The sequence below is a fragment of the Stegodyphus dumicola genome, chromosome 2 (assembly GCF_044657685.1).
Source record: "Stegodyphus dumicola isolate Sdum_Otavi_A_Nest chromosome 2, ASM4465768v1".
NCBI lineage: Eukaryota > Metazoa > Arthropoda > Arachnida > Araneae > Eresidae > Stegodyphus > Stegodyphus dumicola.
Genome location: NC_140769.1, coordinates 154,145,712 through 154,166,138, shown reverse-complemented (window position 1 = coordinate 154,166,138; position 20,427 = coordinate 154,145,712). Strand labels below are relative to the sequence as shown.

At 33.0% G+C, this 20,427-nt stretch overlaps 1 protein-coding gene across 1 annotated transcript in view; it reads right to left on the bottom strand.

Moving 5' to 3' along the window:
- The window catches only part of Gdh (glutamate dehydrogenase, mitochondrial), a 69,921-nt gene that overhangs the window by 8,030 nt on the left and 41,464 nt on the right, over positions 1-20,427 (bottom strand). Inside the window, exon 9 of the mRNA XM_085811315.1 lies at positions 20,250-20,341. Within this exon, the coding sequence (XP_085667441.1) occupies positions 20,250-20,341 (92 nt within the window). The remainder of the gene's footprint in view (positions 1-20,249; positions 20,342-20,427) is intronic.

The window sequence follows — 20,427 nt, the reverse complement described above, 5'->3', positions numbered from 1 at the left end:
TGAAATGTGAAAAGAAGAATCAAATAAATTTACTAAAGAAAGAGATTATAAATATATACAATATTCAATTAACATGGAGGAGCTAAAATTTTGAGAGCTAATTATTTAAAAACTACTCGTGCGATTTTTACAAAACTTGACAGTTTGGCAGAATTTGAGTCATAGAATTGAAATATGGAAAAAATATCGATATTCTATTGCAGAAAATGTCCAATTTTGTGACAAAATACTTATATTAGAACAATGCTATCTATAAATCTAATACATATTCCAAATAGCACTTTCGAGACATGAAAAATGGAAATTGAATTTTGTCAATCGGTCCAGCAGAACGGTACATATAGAACTGACACTTTTTTTTTTTTTTTTTTGCACAGTGTACGTTTGTATTTGTGGTGTACACACACATATATGCACATACATTTCTGAGTTCCGTCCCGATATAATTAACAATCTATCAATGAGTGAATATATTTAAAAACTTCGTTGCACAAATTTACTTTTCAAATTTTTTCTTGAACAAAGATATCAAAAGCCATTCTTTAATGGGGGGGGGCAACCATTTTATATACTGTAATTACTTGTTTACATTATAAAAAAACACTATTTTTTAAAACCAAGGAAACAAGAAATAAATTGAAAAACTGAGATCACTGGTTTTTATGCTTGAAGTTAAAGGTTTCAACTTTCAGATTTAAAGATTAGTTTTCTTCACTATGAAAGTCAAGGAAAGTTTGTTTCAACAAGACTTTTATTCAGCAATAAAATTATATAAACAAGAATTTTAATCTACGAACTCTAAAAAAACTAGTTCATTAAATTATTTTAATGTGAAGAACTTTACACACTATATGTACAATAACTATTCTTTTGTCATGCAAACTTGATGCAGTCAATTTTTAATGCACTGTTACACACTGCATTGCATAATCTAGAAAATATTGTTTATTTTTAAATAAGAATTTTATTATTCCTATTTTATTATTATTGTCTGTTTTTCTAAAGTGTGTTTTGTCTTATTATTGTGTGAAGTTGGTAACTATATTTCTTTTCTTGTGTGGCAACAACGCTTCTGTAATTCTTCGATTTGTTCTTTTGGATGTGTGCCAAGTTTGATGCAGTAATGCTCTGGAGAGAGCGTCAGCTGATTGTGTAGATGAAACATGTTGTTTCAGAATGTTATTTCTTTAAAAATATGTAAAATAAATGTTTTGTTTTCTAACTTGGATTATGCAAACATTATTTAGTTTCAACATAAAAGTTTGGCATTCGTTTGACAGGACAGTTGTGTGATTTCAAGTGGAATTGTTAAAAGGAAAACGTAAAAGTGAACGTACTTTGTTTATGTTAACTATGAAGATTGTGGAAGAAGAATTGCCTATTTGTACGGATCCTGAGAGAATGCAAGTATTGTTAGGCAACTAATTGACAAATTTGAACGCCTGGACAGAACTCAAAGTAGTGTTTTAGAACAAACCAAGGAAGCTGATTTTGAGAATGAACTTAATATGGCTGAATAATACAGGGATTCCTTTATAGCTTTAAAGGTGGCACTTCAGAATAAAATTGGACAGTTGAATTCGATGAATGTTACTACAGATATTGCTTCAGTTTCGATTTCAGATCCTAAAGAAAATAAAAACAGGAAGTTCAAACTTCCTAAACTTGAACTGAAAAAATTCTCTGGAGATGTAAGAGAATTTTTAGGCTTTTGGAGCCAATTCTCAAAAATTCATGAAGATGCGGGTATTGTTCCGGAAGATAAATTTTTGTACTTAGTGCAAAGTGCAGTACTTTGTTCAAAGGCAGCTCAACTTTTGAACAGTTTTCCTGTTACCGCCGCCAATTATCCCAAAGCTATCGAGCAGCTGAAAGAAAGATTTGGTAGAGAAGACCTTCTGGTGCAGATCTATGTAAGAGATGTGCTTGGGCTTATTACGAAGAATGCTACAACAGGCAGAACAGCGTCAGACTTAGGAGTACTTTACGATAGTATAGAAAGTAAATTATGAGCGCTGGAAAGCTTAGGACGCACCAAGGAAAAGTTTGCTGATTTCTTGGGACATTTAGTAGAGTTGTGCCTACCTGAGAATATTTTACGTGAGTCGAACTTCTGAACAGGGACAGGAAAAGAGTTCTGAAAGAACGCTTGAAAAACTAATGTGTTTTTTAAGGCATGAAGTAGAATTGGAAGAAATGATTCAATTAGCTCAATCAGGATTTACTCATTCTGTTAAGTATGTTAATAAAAATGTTATTTCAGGTAGTTCAGATTTAGCAACAGTTGCTGCGCTGTTACATACAAATAAAACCAGTAAAAGTAAGCAAAATGTTTGCATATTTTGTGGTACGCTTCATATGAGTGCTAAGTGTTTTAAAGCTGAAACTATGAGCTTAAATGAAAAGAGGCACATTGTACAAAAGAAAGGTGTTTGTTTTTCATGTTTAAAAATTGGTCATTTAAAAAAAACCAATGTAAAGCCAATATTAAATGTCCCATTTGCAGTTTTGATCATATAAAATTTATGTGTCCTCTGAATGTTAGTTCTGTAAAACAAATGACACTAGTTGGATGTTTCCCTTTCTAATAATAATAAGAGCGAGAAAGTATATTTGCAAACTTTATGTGTTCTAATTAAAGTTAAAGATCAAGAGAGAAAAATTAGGATTCTCTTGGATTCGGGATCCCAACGATCATACGTTGGGGAGAAAATCATGAAGCGAATGAAAGCTGGTCCTATTCGACAGGAGAAAGTAATTCATGGTTTATTTGGAGGGAGGAAAACTGCACCCGTAACCCATTCTATTTTTGCTATTGACATCAGCAGTTTAGATAACACTTTTAGGTGTTGTTTAGAAGCTTTTTCTGAAAAAAAGATATGTGGATTTGTTCCAACAATTAAGGATGCTCAGATTATAGAGGAATTGAACAGCAGAAAAATTGAGGTCAGTGACGCATTTTGCGAGGAAAGTGAAATTGATTTATTGATAGGCGCAGATGTCATTGGTAAACTGTTAACTGACGAATACATAGAATTACCCTCTGGTTTAACTGCAGTTAAAACAAAACTGGGTTGGACGGTTATGGGTAAAGAAAATGATACTCTTAGGGATAATGCTCTAATAAGTCTTTCCCTACATGTAAATAATGCTTCTTTGAAATTTTTATGGGAGCTTGAAGTTTTGGGTATTTCTGATCCAACGGAAAATAGTAAAACGAAAAATTTTCATTGTGACTACGGGATTGATTTTTAGAATAAATTATCTATTTGCCCCGATGGTAGATATGAATTAGAATTACCCTGGAAATGTGAAACTACCAATTTATCAGATAATAAAAGCATTGCTTTGACACGTCATCAAAAAATGATTAAGAGGGCAAAAGAAAATAATTCTTTGAAGGAATATCAAGAAGTGTTTAGAGAGTGGGAAATTTTTAAATATTATAGAAAAGGTTTCGGAAAAGGAATTAAACAATAAATACCACTTTTTACCACACAGACCGGTTATTAAGATGAATAGTGAAACCACTAAGGTAAGACTTTTTGATGCTTCTTCATGTGAAAAAAGAAAACCATCTTTGAATCAGTGTTTATTGAAAGGACCTAATTTAATAGAATTAGTCCCTGATATTTTAGACAGAATGAGATTTTTTCCTATTGGTCTCAGTGCAGACATAGAGAAAGCATTCTTGCAATTAGGAATTTCTCCGAAGGATAGATTACTTGCGGTTTTTCTATCCAAGACATGACGGAGAAATAGTGTATAGGCATTGCAGAGTAGTTTTTGGCGTCTCCTGCAGCCCTTATCTACTACGTGCGTTTATTAAACATCTCTTGGATAATTGTTCATCCGTTTTTGTAGATGTGGCTGACAAATTAAAAAATTCATTCTATGTAGATAATTGTATTACGGGTGTTTACAATATTGAGAAACAAGAGTTTTTAATTCAAAAGGCCAAAAGTCTTATGTTGAGAGGCAGATTTAATTTACGGGGATGGAAGAGCAATGTTGCTTCCAAATATACTACAAAACATTCTGGGGACACACTTCTTTTAGGAATATTGTGGAATTTAGACAGTGATACTTTAAGGTGTAATATAAATGTAAATATGATAACTTGTGATACTAAGGTAACTAAGAGACTGATTCTGTCTATTGTACAATAAATTTTTGATCCAACTGGAATACTTACACCAATAACTTTGCTTCCAAAACTTTTGTTACAAGAAACATGGATGTTGAAATTTTCTTGGGACGGGGTATTGCCTCATGATTTTGTAAGTAAATTTTTTGTGTGGTTATCCGATATACTTTTGCTGTAAAAATGTGGCAATACCCCGATTCATTGGAACCTTTTCAACAGTTGAATTGCATGTATTTGTCAATGCCTGCAAATATGCTTATGCAGGATGTACTTTAGTGAGAAGTGTCGATTCCTGTAGTGTAAAAATTACTCTCTTAAAAGCAAAATCTAGAGTGGCTCCTATTAAGAATTTGACAATTCCCAGATTAGAATTAATATCCTATTGCATTGGATTCCGATTATTATATTCCGTTTGTAAAGCTCTTAACCCTTTCAGGACAGGCTCCCATATATGCATTCCCTAAGAACATCTCTTACAGCCAGGTGTCCCATCCACACATCGCTAGAGATTGCATTCAGAGGACGGGTGATGTGTATGCGCATTTTAGGCTGGAATGTCTTTTTGAAGGCCACTAGATGGCATCCTATGTCCATTACATTTGAAATGAACACAGTTTTAAGTTCTTGACCTTGAGTTTGATATATTCTGCTTGACTTTGGTATTTTACTCATCAGCTCTTGCGAGGGTGGTGGGGGAGGGAAAATGTAAACAGAGGTGAGCTTTTTAAATCGCTGCGTGCTAATGAAAACATTCGCGTGTCTGATTTATATCCAATTCCTTTTTTTATTCTATTTTTTCCTTTACTATATACGGTCTTTTAGGGTTAGTATGTGGAGTATTGTTACGTTTTGCATTGCCCTTCAGATATATTTCTGTTTCTGCTCTTTTTATTTCTGAAAGCCTCACCTCCAGTCTATTATAGCAGAAAGGGGCTATTTATCAGAGGAAGAATACCCTCGTATGGTCAATGAACCGTTTATTAACGCAGATGAGAGTGATGATTCTTTTTCTAAAGAGCTAGAAAATGGTACTTTTTCTAAGAATTAGAAAGTGATACTTCTCCGTACTTCGAGATTTACCAGAGTCTTCATTTTAAATTTTGTTACTTCTTACTGCAAATAGTCTTTATTGTGTTGTTTTATTAATTTAAAACTTTATTGATGGATTTTATTAATTAAAACTTTGGAATAATTTGAATAGTGCTTCCAAAAATTATTTTACAAGACAAGCAATTTTTTAAGTATATTTTCATGTAAAATAAAGAAAAAAAAGTTATTAAGTGCTAATTTTAACATATCTAAGAGCCCAAGTAATAATCTAAAAGAATACAAAAAATTACGATGCTAGAAGCGAAACCTTTTTTTTTTCTGATCTTTTTTTATCAAATTAGGCTTTGCGATGCAAATCCTCCATCCTGTATGGTGACTGCCTTTGATTCCCTTCCATCCCGCACAAACGTCTTAAACAAAGGTGCGCCGTCGCAAAAAGGTTAATGGTTTTGATATAAATGTAACTTTATGGTGTGATTCCACAGTCGCATTATGGTGGATCAGAAATCCTGGTAATTGGTCAAACTTTGTAAGCAATCGTATTATACCACTCCTTGGTATGCAGAAAGAGTTTGATTAAGAGAAAATGATTCGTGTAACCGGTTGGGTGTTACGTTTTACTTCTAACTGTAGGAAGAATTCAAATTTGTTGAAATCATAAATTCCGAAAAAGTTTTGATTCGGTTGGTTCAAAGCTCAAATTTCCTCGACATTGGAGCTCATCACCCACTTGATGTATTCATTGATAATGAAAAAATTATAAGAGTTAAAACTAGAATATTGGAATGCAAAGACAATTCTGAATTTTTAACACAATTTTATTACCAAGTAAATGTATCTTTACTACATTGTTAATTGAATCAGTTCATAAGAAACATTGTCATGCTGGAACTCAAATGCTTAAATCTATTTTAAGAGAAAGATTCTGGATACTAAAACAACGTAAAACTGTGCTTGATGTGTTAAAAGGGTGTGTAATATGTCAACGATATAAAGCGAAACCGATGTATTGTGAAGTGACTACTCTTCCTGAAAATCGCGTAGGAGATTATAGGGCTTTTGAAATTTTGGGAGTAGATTTTAGCTGGCCCATTATTTTTGAAAGACGGTAAGAAGGTTTGGATGGCACTCTTCACATGCGCTGTGTACAGGGCAATCCATCTTGGACTTGTGATTTCATTATCAACAGAATCTTTTCTTTTGGCTTTAAGACGTTTCATAGCCAGACGCAGCAGACCAAGAACCATTTATTCTGACAATGGGACTAACTTCCGAGGAACTTATAACGAAATGTCTAAACTTAACTGGGACATAATAGAGAATGAGGCAAAAATAAAGAGAATAGTATGGAAATTCAATCCATCAACAGCCTCCTGGTGGGGAGGTTGGTGGGAACGGCTAGTTCGCATGCTTAAAGAACTTTTAAGACATTCTTTGAGAAAATCTGTTTTATCTTATGAAGAACTGGACACCTTAATTTGCGATTCTGAGTCAGTAATTAATTCTCTACCTTTAACATATATTTCGGAGAGCTCTAAAGATGCCATCCCTTTAACTCCGCCAATGTTTTTAATTGAAAATTGTACTTCGAATGTAGCAGATTTAGATAATTGACTTGCAGCATTTTCTGAGAAGAATTAAATACCATGCAAAACTTCTTAAAGATTTAAGGAACCATTTCCGAAAAGAATATTTGGGGCAATCAATAATGAAACAACCACAAAATAAAGTAACCCGGTTGCCTAAAATTGGGGAGATAGTCTTAATAGGGGATGATTTAAAAAAACACTTGTATTGGCCTTTGGGTAAAATTATAGAGAAAATTCCTGGTCAGGATGGCAAAGTTCGAACAGTTAAACTAAAAACTCAAAATGGGATTTTCATAAGGCCTGTTCAACATATTTATCCACTAGAGATACAAACAAATGAAAATTATTTAGTTGAAGAGCCTAAAAATAACGACGATAAGAAAAACGATCAGACTGACATAGAACATATAAAACAGAAATTTACGTTGTCAGGATGGCTTGTTAAGAAGCCTAATGTACTAGACCTTTTCATAGGTTAACATATGTTTTTGAATCGTTTGCCACTGACTCAAAAAGGGGAGGGGGGGATGTTGCATAATCTAGAAAATATTGTTTATTTTTCAATAAGAATTTTATTATTCCTATTTTATTATTATTGTCTGTTTTTCAAAAGTGTGTTTTGTTTTATTATTGTGTGAAGTTTGTAAGTATATTTCTTTTCTTGTGTGGCAACAACACTTCTGTAATTCTTCGATTTATTCTTTTGGATGTGTGCTAAGTATGATGGAGTAATGCTTTGGAGAGAGCGTCGGTTGATTATGTAGATGAAACATGTTATTTCAGAACGTTATTTCTTTAAAAATATGTAAAATAAATGTTTTGTTTTCTGAACTCGGATTATGCAAACGTTATTTAGTTTCAACACACTGGCTTACTGATTCCCAACCTCAAAAATATAATTTTAAAACATATTCAAATATAAAACATGAAAAAATTAAATCAAGATGATTTAAATCTGTAATAACAATAAAGAGATGATTAATATCTTTATAGTAATAGGCCGTTATTTACATCCACAAATAATCTATCCCCCCGAACCTGATACTTTCAGTATAGTAAGCACCAATCAATCAGACAATTTTAAAAGGGTTTCCATCTCCATGGTTGCAAAATTTTTTCAATTTCTAATACTGTTTCAATTTCAATACCTAAATTTTGTGGTTTATCGATGATCATGTGTTTCTTTCATTTATGTTCCATGAAACAACTATCTGTACTTTTATCCCGATTCAAGGAACTAATATACACTGTTAGCATCCAAATTCCAGTATGAAGAAGGACAAGATATACCAAAGGCAAATTTTCTTCAGAGATTACACAAAGTCTCAATGATAATTGATTTGAAATGCAGTCTTCTTTGAGGTGAAGATAAGAAAATCAATAATGAGTGTTGCTTCCAAGTTTATCAAATCAATACCATTGCTATGTGATGTAAAGTGAAAGAAAGGCTTAGGATGGGGAATCCCAGCTTGTGCTGCCTTCCCCATCAACTGGTGTACTCATGGGTTCAGCATGTAGGGCTAGGGGTTTTCCAATTACTGACCTGGAATATTTGATTGGTGACAGATCTGGAGAATGAGCAGGCCAGGGTAACATTGTAATATAGTGGTCTAAAAAGAAAGTCTGAACATTGCAGGCAATGCGTGGTCGTGCACTGTGCTGTTGAAATGTGGCTGCAGGAAAGCCCTGAAAATAAGGACGGAGAACAGGCTGGAAAACCACAGAGAAAGAGCAATGGCTGGCTAAGTGCACCGATGATGTGTACTATCATCCGAAAACACGGTGTCATGCCATTCTCCACTATACCACTACAAACCTACACACCTGTGTTTTAGAGGTAAATGAAGCAATAGACGTCTAGTACTATACATACTATCCGTTACTATATTATACTAGTACTATACATACTATATATACTATCCATTGTACTATAAACCACATTGCACTGTTCCTGCTGACACTGATTGTTATGTAACAAACTGTTCATTGTGATATGATTGTGGATGTGGCAGTACACTACATCAGTGCTAGGCACAGAATATGCCTGTCTTCTCATGGAGTGGTGCTACAAGGCAGTTACAGTTGCTCCTGCCCATTAGTTGTTCTCTTTCACATTCACAGATTCCATATTTGTATTACTGTTGTTTGGCTACACCTGACATGATGACCAATTTTCCAGAAGGATAATCTACAACCTCTGTATGCAATGATTCTGTCTCTGGTGAACTCAGAAAAATGCTCGAATGATGCTTATGTTTTTCTATACAGCAAACGGAAGCTGCACACACAATAAACCTTATGACAAAACAATTCCCATTATTCAAAATGGTAATTTTCCCACCATTTATATATATGGATTGAAAGGGGTGTTTCAGCCACCCATGATGTACACATGTGCAAAAATTTTAATCATTTGCATATTCCATCCCAGTATACACATGATGCAAGTTTTATGCAGTTTGGATGCTTCTTTCATGGTGTTGCATTTTGGATAGCCCACAGTTTATTTAAAATACTTATAATTTTAAATTAATCTTTGTAATACACAAATGCTAACTCATTTGCATTTACATCAGTATTTCCCATGTTATGAGAGGTTTTAGCTTTCATTTCAAGGAAATCAATCTCCTTTATTACCCTAATAAACTCACGATTACGTAGTTAAATTCTAAATTTAGTAATTAGTTGGAAGGAATACAACTTCAAGATGTTTTAGGCATACATTAATGTAATCTGCCCTGCAGCTGTCAGATCATTGGTGTCACTTTTCAGTTCATTATCCATTTTTTAAATTCATTCAAATTGATTAAGAAGTATTGATGCTATCTATGCATTTGATCAGCAATTAAAGATTCACTTTGTCTCTTCAGATTACTATACCTTTTATATGAATCTTCATAACTTAAATTTGTTCAGAAAGACTATAAACAATTAAATTTAGCACATAGTTAAATTAAAAGCCCACCAAATCATGTGACTTCTTTTCAGCTAAGAAAATTTTTAATCTAACAGCTATTCTTTTAAAAGAGTAGCTGATTATAATAAATGATGAATTATCAATTTCTTTACAATAAACAAGGTGATTTGACAACTCGGTAACAATACCTGAATAAAACATTAATAATAACCACATTTAAAAATGACTACTGCATAAATAAATACAAATTAAAATGGTTATTAATTACTTGTCCCTCAAAAATTGCTTTCAATATTTAAAAGTAAAATTTAGGTAATAAAAAATTTTATGCAAATTCTTAAAAATATCTAAAATTAATTTTTCATATTTACAGTAATCAAAAACGTTTTCATATAATATGCAAAAAAGTAACTAATTATAGCACAAAAAGTAACTTTTTATGTCTTGGGTGATTGTATAAAGTTTTCTAAAGGAGCTTGGAATAAATGGAAAATATAAAATATACAGGGTTTGTACACACTTCTGCACACGGAAATTAAGTACTTTTAAGAACCATTAATGAAAAAAATTAAGGACCTATGAGCAAATGGGAACTGAATAAATTCAATTAAAATATTATTCTATGCTTGAATTTAACTTTTGTAATACCATCCTAAAAATAAAATAGATTTCTAAGTAGTATGCATTATTACTAAATATGAATTTATTAACATAATTATTAAAAAGTTTGAAAATAAAATAAACTTAACACAGTTTATCAATAAGCAATAAATATTTTACACATATAATAGGTTGGACATATTTGAAAGAAGATAAGTAACATTTACGTTTTACTAATAGTTAGCTTTATGTTGATTTTTTTAATGTCTCATTTTGTCACATATTTGGTCAGTCTAGATCAGAGTTTCTCAACCGGTGGTACGCAAGAAAAAAAATAAGTGGTACACAAAGAAGCAAATTAAAAGCAAGTAGGTTAAAATGAGAAGTAAGATCATAATTAGCATGATTCATAACAAAAGACTGAATGTTATCACCGCTGCTGCTTGTCTAGAGAGAGACCTGCTGATTAGAACAAACCTGGAAGGCCTGATTTAGGCACGGTTGGCAAGTGTTGAAAGTTAGTCAGGCTCTGTTTGATGCAGTTAGTGTCATAGCTTTGTCTAGAGCTCCAGAGGTTGTAACCCAGTTAATATACTTTCAGGTTCCAATAAGCTATTAAAGTACCAGAGGTGATAAGTTGTTTTGTACTATTTTAAGTCTCACTAGATGCAATGAATAAGTTTTACTTGAATTTCTACAAATTTTGTGTTTTGACTTGTGACCATAGTGAGTATTAATGAAAGGCAATAACCCGCTTTAATATGTAGGGATAGTTTTTAAGGGTAAGCAGTTAGTTACAAATAATTAAATTAGGGGAACAAGTAACCTTAATCATCATGGACTTGCATGGCCACTATTAAATTCTATTTTTTAACAATATTTGTTAAAAAAGCCCTATTACATTCAAAATCTAATAAAATTTCACAGTTTAAAATACATGCAATTTATGACATAGATTCTTAAACGATATTAGAATAATTGCACATTAAAAGCTACAAAACATTTATGTTTTGTAACAACACTCAAAATATTTATTCGTCATTTTAATTTCAAGCTTTCCCAAACATTTTGGCTAGTGTATATCGATTTCCTTCTGTTTAAGCATCTTTTCTAACAATAATTAGATATTTTCCTCAATATGCAAACCAATGTTCTCGCTAGTTTCTGCGTGCTTTATCTCCTAACTTGTCAACCTCTCCACAATGTACCTATAAAGGTTTACTTGATCTGGTAAAAGTTAAATAGTCCAAAACCCCCGACAGACGTGAAACAAATTACCACTGTCTGAAAGTAACTACAGTATCAGACAAAGGTTTAAATAAGCCTCTTATTTAAAAAGAATTTAGAACTAGCATAAAGGCATGTCCTGATGCTAACAAAGTCAATTACATCTCATGGTGACGTAATTAAACAAGAACAGTCAAATTCGAAATAAAAAAATGTGCACTAGTGGTAAAAAATTATACAATTTAATTTTAATTTAATCTGGCTCAGTAACTCTATCATATGAGGAAACAGAAATGGAAATAGTAAAGGCTGAAATCATAAACAATTGGGTAATTTACATAAAAATACCTGCACATATCTTTGAAGAATAATTTTCTTTATGTATTCAATTTCTTTTTTCAGCATATTTCCTTTTAATTTTAGAATTTTTGAATTTAATCAAGGATTTCTGTTTTCCTAAAAAAAAACACTAAATGCATTTTGAATGTATAGAAAAAGTGACTAATTTAATTTATTTTCTAATATGAAATTCAGAAGAAATATGAAATATATATGATAAAGCCTGGTTACAGAGCTGGTGTGGCAGAATTTTTAGAATTTAGTAACACACCAAACAACAAAACCTAGAAATACCAAAACTTTTAGAATTTAGAGCTGGCATTGGAAGCAGAATTTAGAAAGGTACTATGCAGTCGAATTCAAGATCCACAGAGATTGCATCAGATGGGAAAATGCCTAGTGCCAGCTCTGTGTATGATGCATTAAGACATATTAGATGGATCTTTTAAATTGTAAGTTTTCAATTTCTTTATTAATAAAAAAATCCCTTTCTGTAATGCCTGCCCAAGTGATAATATTAGAAGCATTTTTGATATTTTCCATGCTTGGGTCTGGTGAAAAGCAGAGAAAATAAAGGGAAGACAAACATGTTAAGAAAAATATTCTAGTATCAGGAGTAAAACATTCAAATATTATGCCTTCATTGTTCTTTCAGATGTTCTCCAAAAAGTACGAAATTTCTCAAATCTTCTAGAATCGTATGTCTATAAATCTTATCTTCAAAATTTTCCAAGCTGCAATGTCAAAAATAATAAAGAAAAATTATCCCCACCAATTCTGTAACAGCAAAATGCCAGAAATATTTTGGAAAAAAAGAGGCGAAAAATGTAAAATTAATTTTATAGAAAAAACTGATGCATATTCTGAGACAATTACATGGGAAAAACGCTTACTATGAAAAAATTAAAAAGAAGACATTTTTAATTAATTACATAGCTAATTTTGCTTTTGCTAAGAGCTGTTTCGTAAATTATGCTTTATAGCATAATACCTTGTTTATTTTTCAGATTCAAAATATTGTATAATAAGTTGCCAAAATGAATTACTTTAATGTTATTTTTTAAATAAAATTCCAATACATTATCATTATTTTAATTAAATTTATCAATGTTATAATGTTTTAAAAAAATCGTCGAAAAATTCTCAGATTTCGGAATTAAAAATTTTCTGTACAAAGTGATCTCAAAATCGCCAAAATATTGACAAGTCGCCAAATTTAGAACAATTTAATAAAAGAATTCACATCCCCAAAAGCAAAAATTGTTTAAGAGCTCTTTATTACAAGAAATTAATTTTGAAATGCTTATGTTTCACTTCTTGCTTAGAAACTCGAGTATCCCATCATTTATATTAGAAATAGAGACAAATTTTAACCCATGAACCCATTCAAAAGATAACCATATATGTCAATGAATCGCCAAAAATATTTCTCCAAAATGCTAATTCACACTCAAAATGGTAGTCATAAAAACAGACAGAAATTTCAGATGATTAAAATTAGAACCTTCTACTGATTTTGGTTAAAATTAAGGACTTTTAAGGACCAAAAATTGATTACAAAAATTTATGGACTTTTAAGGACTCTTAAGGACCGTACGAACCCTGAATATATCATAAGCCTTATATTGCATGGATTCAAAATGTGCTTGAAACTGCAAAGGCTCCATGGCGTCTTACATGTTGCGATTTTCTTTTAATAAATTTATATTTACGTATACATACATTTATGCCAGGAAAGCCATCCAGCTGGTATGGTGATTAGGCAAGAAGCCTACTGCCGTACCGAAGGACGCAGGTTTGAATACCACAGAAGGCATGGTTCTAATTGACCGTCCCTTCATAGAGACAATGGTGGGTGCCCATTAGGTGCCTCCACAAAAAACTCCAACACTTCTGGCCTTAGGAGTGGGTAATGTTGAAAAGGCAAATACCCACCATTGCATTTTAAAAAAAAAAATTATACCAGAAATGGCTAAATCTTATATCAAAAGCGTGCACTAGAATTCAGAAAAATCCAAATGCAAAAATTACATATTTTTTAAATATTAATATAACCCAAAAATGATTTTTTTATCTGATTTCCTATATAGTAGAAAATTATAAGCATGCATAGCAAAAAAAATGAATAACAAATAAATTACTAGATTTGAATGCCTGTATATATTTCATCAGATTTCTAAATTGGGTATGCAATTTGTCAAGGACATCACATGGCTTTTTTGTATGACTTTTTTTCCACTGTTTTATGTGCATGATGTTTTATTAACCTTTTCCCGTGGGCTCGAAAAACAGTTGTGTACCTTCACTGGAAGCTCTTGGTTCAGCTATTATGGAAAAGGGGGAAAAATATCAAATCGAGTCTTAACGACTAGGTGATTAGTACTCCTTTGTCGCCAGGCAGGGAAATGGTCAGGATTTCTATTCAATCCAGTTCCAGTGCTCTAGGCGTTAGAATGCAGGATATACTCGAATTGCTTTAAAACTGCAGGTAGATGAATGCAGTTTTCCCAAGGGAAAAAAATATTATTTTATCTTCAGATGAAATGTATGTTACACCTAGAAAATTTTACTCTAAAAACATGTTCCATTTTATGATTAAAATACATTTTTGAACTTCCATGTAGATTATGAACTAAAAAATAAGTAAAGCAATATATTCACTTGTCATCATATCGAAAATTCAGCAATTTAAAATATTCAAACATTTCCTTCAAACAATATATACATTTTCATTTTTAATAGTATTATTATTCTGATATTGAAGTGCAAATTAAATACAGTTTATTTATTACAAGTGTCATTTAAAAAGCATTTCCAGATTCCCAAATGAGTGTTATTACATTTATACCTCTGGTAATATTAATTTCTGAAGAAATAAAAATTGGTCACGGCATTTGTACTGCACTAAATTATTATTGAACAACACCTGCACTAACAAAAATTTACAATGTACGAGTCAAGATTCTTTTGTTTATTTTTCTTCCATGTGGCTTTGCAAATAGCGGTCTCAGAATTGATCTGCCTTTACGCCAGGTATACAAGATGTTTAATTTTTTTTAACCACTTCACAGTTTTTGGTTCAGGAAAGAAATGCAGATGCAAACCCTGGAGCTTTAGAAAATAAAACCCTTGTCGAGTTTTAATGTATTCAGTAATAAAAATTTAATTTTATCACTTAGAGACATTAGATATTACTTTTACCTTAGAACAAACAGAAGGGGAACAGTTGTTTGATGATTTATATTGCTGCTACAATTTTTTTTTTTGAATGCAAAATTGCATATACAATGAAAGCATTGAAATTTCAAAAATAAAAATCTTTGTCGAATGGCGACATACTTCTTTAGTTTTTTTATGATATACATTTTCAGAATGCTAAAATCGCCTTTGAAGTATCAAACTGTTATGCGAAATTTTCAGATCTTAAGCTATTTACTGTTGCTTTCTTTGGAAGTAACGAAGCTGCAAATGAAGATTCATACTGAGTTGATGAATATTAACGAAGATTCGCACTGAGGATTAAATTCAGGGAACTAAAATGTGGTACATATCTGAATTCCTATACACGTGGTTAGTATTCTGATATCTTGTTTGATTCCCTCCAAAACACAATTATAACGTAAAATTAATTACTTTCTGAACACTATTAGTAACTGAGTGGTTAAGGCCACTGAATGCTGGTAGTTCGACGTCAGGCGATCGAGCTGGCTGCATTATTGGTTTTCATTGTTTTCCCCATGTGAAACGTGAATATGAGCCAATTTCCCCTAAAAGTTCTCCCTGAAGGCATCCTTTCTTTTGAATAGGCAGCCTTTGTGTGCTTTACTATATTCAATTTTGGTAAAGCACACAAAGGCTCCGAAGAATAATAATAATTTCCGAAGAATTTCGGCAGCCGAACTTCTAAAAATAAAGTTCCTTTGATATTTGACCTCCAAGCCGATTTTTTTCTGCATATATCATTTTTATTCCTTATTTCAGTAGTGTAATTTTCAATGTTAAGGGTATTTCAAACTGATAAAAACAATGTATCAGACTCTATCTGGAGAACTCAAAGTAGTCTAATTTTTAATACCTAGTTTACTACGGCCATTATAAAGTTTTGACAATTAGCAAAAATTAAAATCAATTTTAATACCCTTTTTAAATAATTAAGCGAAGACTTCATTCAAAAGATTTTACAAAATGAGTTACATAGTTTTAATATAAGTAATGTGGGCATACTCGCAAGTAAAACAAACAAACAAAAAAAAAAAAAAAAAAAAAAAAAAAAAAAGAGAGAGAGAGAAGAAGAAAAAGAAAATATAAAATTACTTATGATAGTTTTCATAACAATCTCCGAGACATTGGTTGGAGAAACCGTACGCAAATTATTCCCATCACGTTTGAAAAAATTGATTAATTAAATTCATGCAAAAACTTCTGTGATCAATCTTGTTTCTCTCTTTGAATAATATATATGCGTTTAACATGACAATGTTCAAGAAATGGAGAAAGAGTTTCTTTGTCCATTTGTGAGACTTTTTTGAAAATCCGTAGGAATTAGCCATTCTGTCGCTGAGGTCAACATATCCCATATTTTTGTTATAATCACGAATGAGTGTAGGTTTTGAAGTTCTTTCGTAATTGTTTGTAACTGGAAGGAGTTCACCGTCTCATTCATGCATACAGCTTAAAACATAAACTTCTCTTTTATCTTTCCAGCACGCAACAGTGAGGCCATTTGAATATTGCAGATCCAAATCACCTGCTTTTCTGGCCGTCAAATCCTTGGGTAAATTTTTTCATCGGATCTGCTCTCTTCCACAGCAATTTATCTTATAATTATTTCCTAGTTCTAGAAAAAGTCGCGGAGTAGAAAAGAAATTATCGATAAATCCTTTTCACATGTTTTGCTAAATGTAGAACAACAGATTCCGATGCGCAGTAGAACAACCTTCAAATCTTTCATCTTTCCCGCAACAAACTTTCATTTCATACGTATAGGCATTTTCGTCACACAGTTTATAAATTTTTATTTTTAGGGATATACTGATGGAAATTTACACAACCTTTAAAATCACGATCACTTCATCAACTGCCAGATTTTTGGGGGTATCGTAAAATGATTTAAAATTGCAGTTAAGTATTTCAAATACTTCTCTAAGTTTCCACAAGCAGTCGTAATCAGAATTTGTCTTTGATGGCGGTGTTTCATTATTCGCAAAATTAAGAAAGTGTAATATTTTTTAAAGCGGTCAAGAAACAGGATTTTCGGAAAAATCAAGTCTCAATTCATTTGTGCTCCAGTAATCACTAATTGAATTCTTTTCTTTGCATCCACATAGTAATGTCAGTGCTAGAAACGAAAACATTTCAGATGCTGTAACATCTTTCAAATCAGCATGATGTAATCTTTTTATCTCGGGAGAAATTTCTGGTACACTTATTTTTTTTTTTTTTTTGAGCAGCATAACGATTTGTTTTCTCTACAATTTTATCTATCAGTTCATTATTGAAAAAAGTTTAAAATAATCAATTTCATTCCTATCATATAATTCATGCTTTAGTCCTAATGTTCCCATAAAATTGTAAACTATTACTTCTTCTGCACTTGCGAAATTATCGCATAGCTTTTTCCATACAAATTCTGTTTCATAATTTACAGTTGAAAGTGATAAACCAATCTGATCAGACGAACAAACAGGCGTTTCCGAGTCATTTCTTGATTCTGTTATTGAACTTTGAAATTCCACTTCCATATGATTTCTTAGATCTGTGGTTATCTTTTTTCTCTGTCATCACAGCAATCAGAATTTCCGCAAATGTTTCATCCAACTCATCCCACCACGCGATGATATTCGAAATTTCTTCTTTCATTAGGCATCTTTTACGTTTAGCCATTACTTAAAACTGAACTAATATATATATATATATATATATATATATATCAACTGAAAGAAATAGTAACTGTATTTGCACAGGAAAAATCCTGAAAACACTAACGCGTTAAGAATTGAAGTAACAAATTATTCTTTTTATTTTCTTCTCTCAACAAAATATTTCCTGGAAGATACCAAATTTGCAAACAAGCCATGTGGTTTAAAAACAGGACATTTTTTCCCAATCCATTAGTGGAATCCCACAAAAGAACCCACTCTGCGGGGTGTCATAAAAAAGTCATCAAGCCTCAAGAGCTAGAATTTCTACCCCTGGCACCAACGACAAACTGTCCCAAGCCCCCAGTTGCTGTATACTTAGGCCCAGCCTTACTAAGTATACTTAGTGTCCCAGCCTCCAGGAAAAGGTTAAAGAACATCACAATGAAAAAGATTCACAAGAACACCATCTCCCAAAATTGAAATTAGTTAATAAATGGCAGTTTTAATTAATGACAATGGTACAAATTTCAGAAATTGATTAGAAAACTAGATGTACAATGCAGTTTCAGAAACTCTGTCTTTTTGCATTTCTTTCAGTAGTATTCTCTAATACACTGGTGTGCGAAAATTAAGGACGAGACGGTTTTTTCAACATAACTTTGTACAAAAGCTTTCCAAATCAACACATAATACCGTAAGATCCCCAATACGTAAGGACATGAGTAATGTAAGCAACACTTACTAAACGAGAAATCAAAGGGATAAAAAGAAGCTTTATTGAAGAAGTAGCATGGAGCGCAATGCGACTGAAGGCCGAAACATCCCTGTGATGGGTGTCCAGCAAGAAATATCCGGTCTTTAATAGGGGATATGATCTTCCCTGACTGCTAGGCAGGTTTCACAGCGTCTGCCCATGCTGAGAATGAGGGTGTCAATGAGTTGTTGAGGCATTGCTGCCCATTCGTCTTGCAGCGCCAATCGAAGCTCCGGAATTGTTACTGGTGGTAAGGTACGAGCTGCCAAGCGTCTGCCTAGAAAATCCTATACATGCTCGATGGGATTGAGATCCGGAGATCGTGGCGGCCATTCCATACGTTCAATATCCTCACTCTCTAAGAGCTGTTCGGCAGCTACTGTGCGATGACATGGTGCATTGTCGTCCATGAAAAGAAACTGCGGACCCATAGCGCCTCTAAAAAGACTCACATATGGAAGAATCTCGTTACAATAACGGGTCCCGTTGACTGAACCTGCGAAGATGTGAAGGTCTGTACAACTACCAAGCATGATGCCTCCCCAAACGAGAACACCGCCACCTCCATACCTGTCCCTTTCAATGATGTTCGAGGGATGATTGCGGCTTCCCTGCTCTCTCCAGATGAGTATGCGATGAGAATCGCTACTCAGACTGAATCTGCTCTCATCTGTAAAGAGTACTCGTCCCCATTCATTGTCTCTCCAATTCCGGTGTTCCCGGCACCACAGAGAATGCCTTCTCCGATGGGCAGGCGTTAGAGGTACACACCGTACAGGACGTCGTGCAAACAGACCACCACCGTGCAGTCTTCTGGCCACGGTAAAACGTGATATCTGTCGTCCAGTCGCCTGTGTCGTGTGTCTAGCGATTTCTCCCGCTGTCTGCCGCTTGTTTCTTCTGGCCTGTAAGGCAATATACCGGTCATCTGCGGGTGTGGTTCCTCGTGGACGATCACTACTAAACCCCCGGATAGCTGTTCCTGTAGTTTGAAATTGTCTCCAAAGTCGTGAAACGATGCTGTGAGCAATTCCGAACTCTGCAGCCACACTGCAGCCTTCCTCCAACTTCCCAATGATTCAACCTCAGGTAAAAGCATCCAGATGTCGTCTAACAGATTGATTATTCGCCATTTCTCGCTAAGGCAGCAACTCGGTGTGATTTTAACTGCTATACGGCGTGCAATCTCTTTGCGAGAAATACTGATCTTACACCGACAACATGCTTTATACTACTCAGACACTCCTCTATTACGTCTACCTGCATATCTGCACATGTGCTACCGTACATCACCTTACTTAATCTCCTGATTGGTCTTTCTGTCCGCTCTGCCTCTTCGTTCAGCTGATATGCTAATTTTTCGACTTCGTCCTTAATTTTTGCACACCAGTGTAGCTTTTTACTGTGTATTACATCAAAAAACAAATAACCACTTTAAACAATGCCAATTATAAAAATGCTCCATAAGCTGCAGTTTGACCATTGGACTATATGTGCATGTTATAAATTTCAAATAAAATAGGAACAGACTATATAAAAATACAATTAATCTTCATAAAAGATATATTATTATATTTATTATATCAAAAGATTTATTTTATCACAATTTTTTTTAATAATTTGGCTACAAAGAAAATTAACATTCCTTTTATAAACAACTTGTACACATAAAAGAATATAAAACAATTTCTTCTTTTGTTCATTAAATATGGAATTTATTAGTTCCCATACAGTCCCTAGTATGTAAACATTGAAAATAACTTACAGAAATTTTCTTCTGGAATGCTTCACTCGGCATTATTGGAATGCGTCCACCAGCTTTACCAAACCTCCTTTCTAGTGACTCCTGAACACTTTCTGCATTAAAAAAATGTCATGCATATGTCAATTTATTATTTAAAATAACCAAGTAGTATCTCAATCAATTTCAAGATTAAATATCA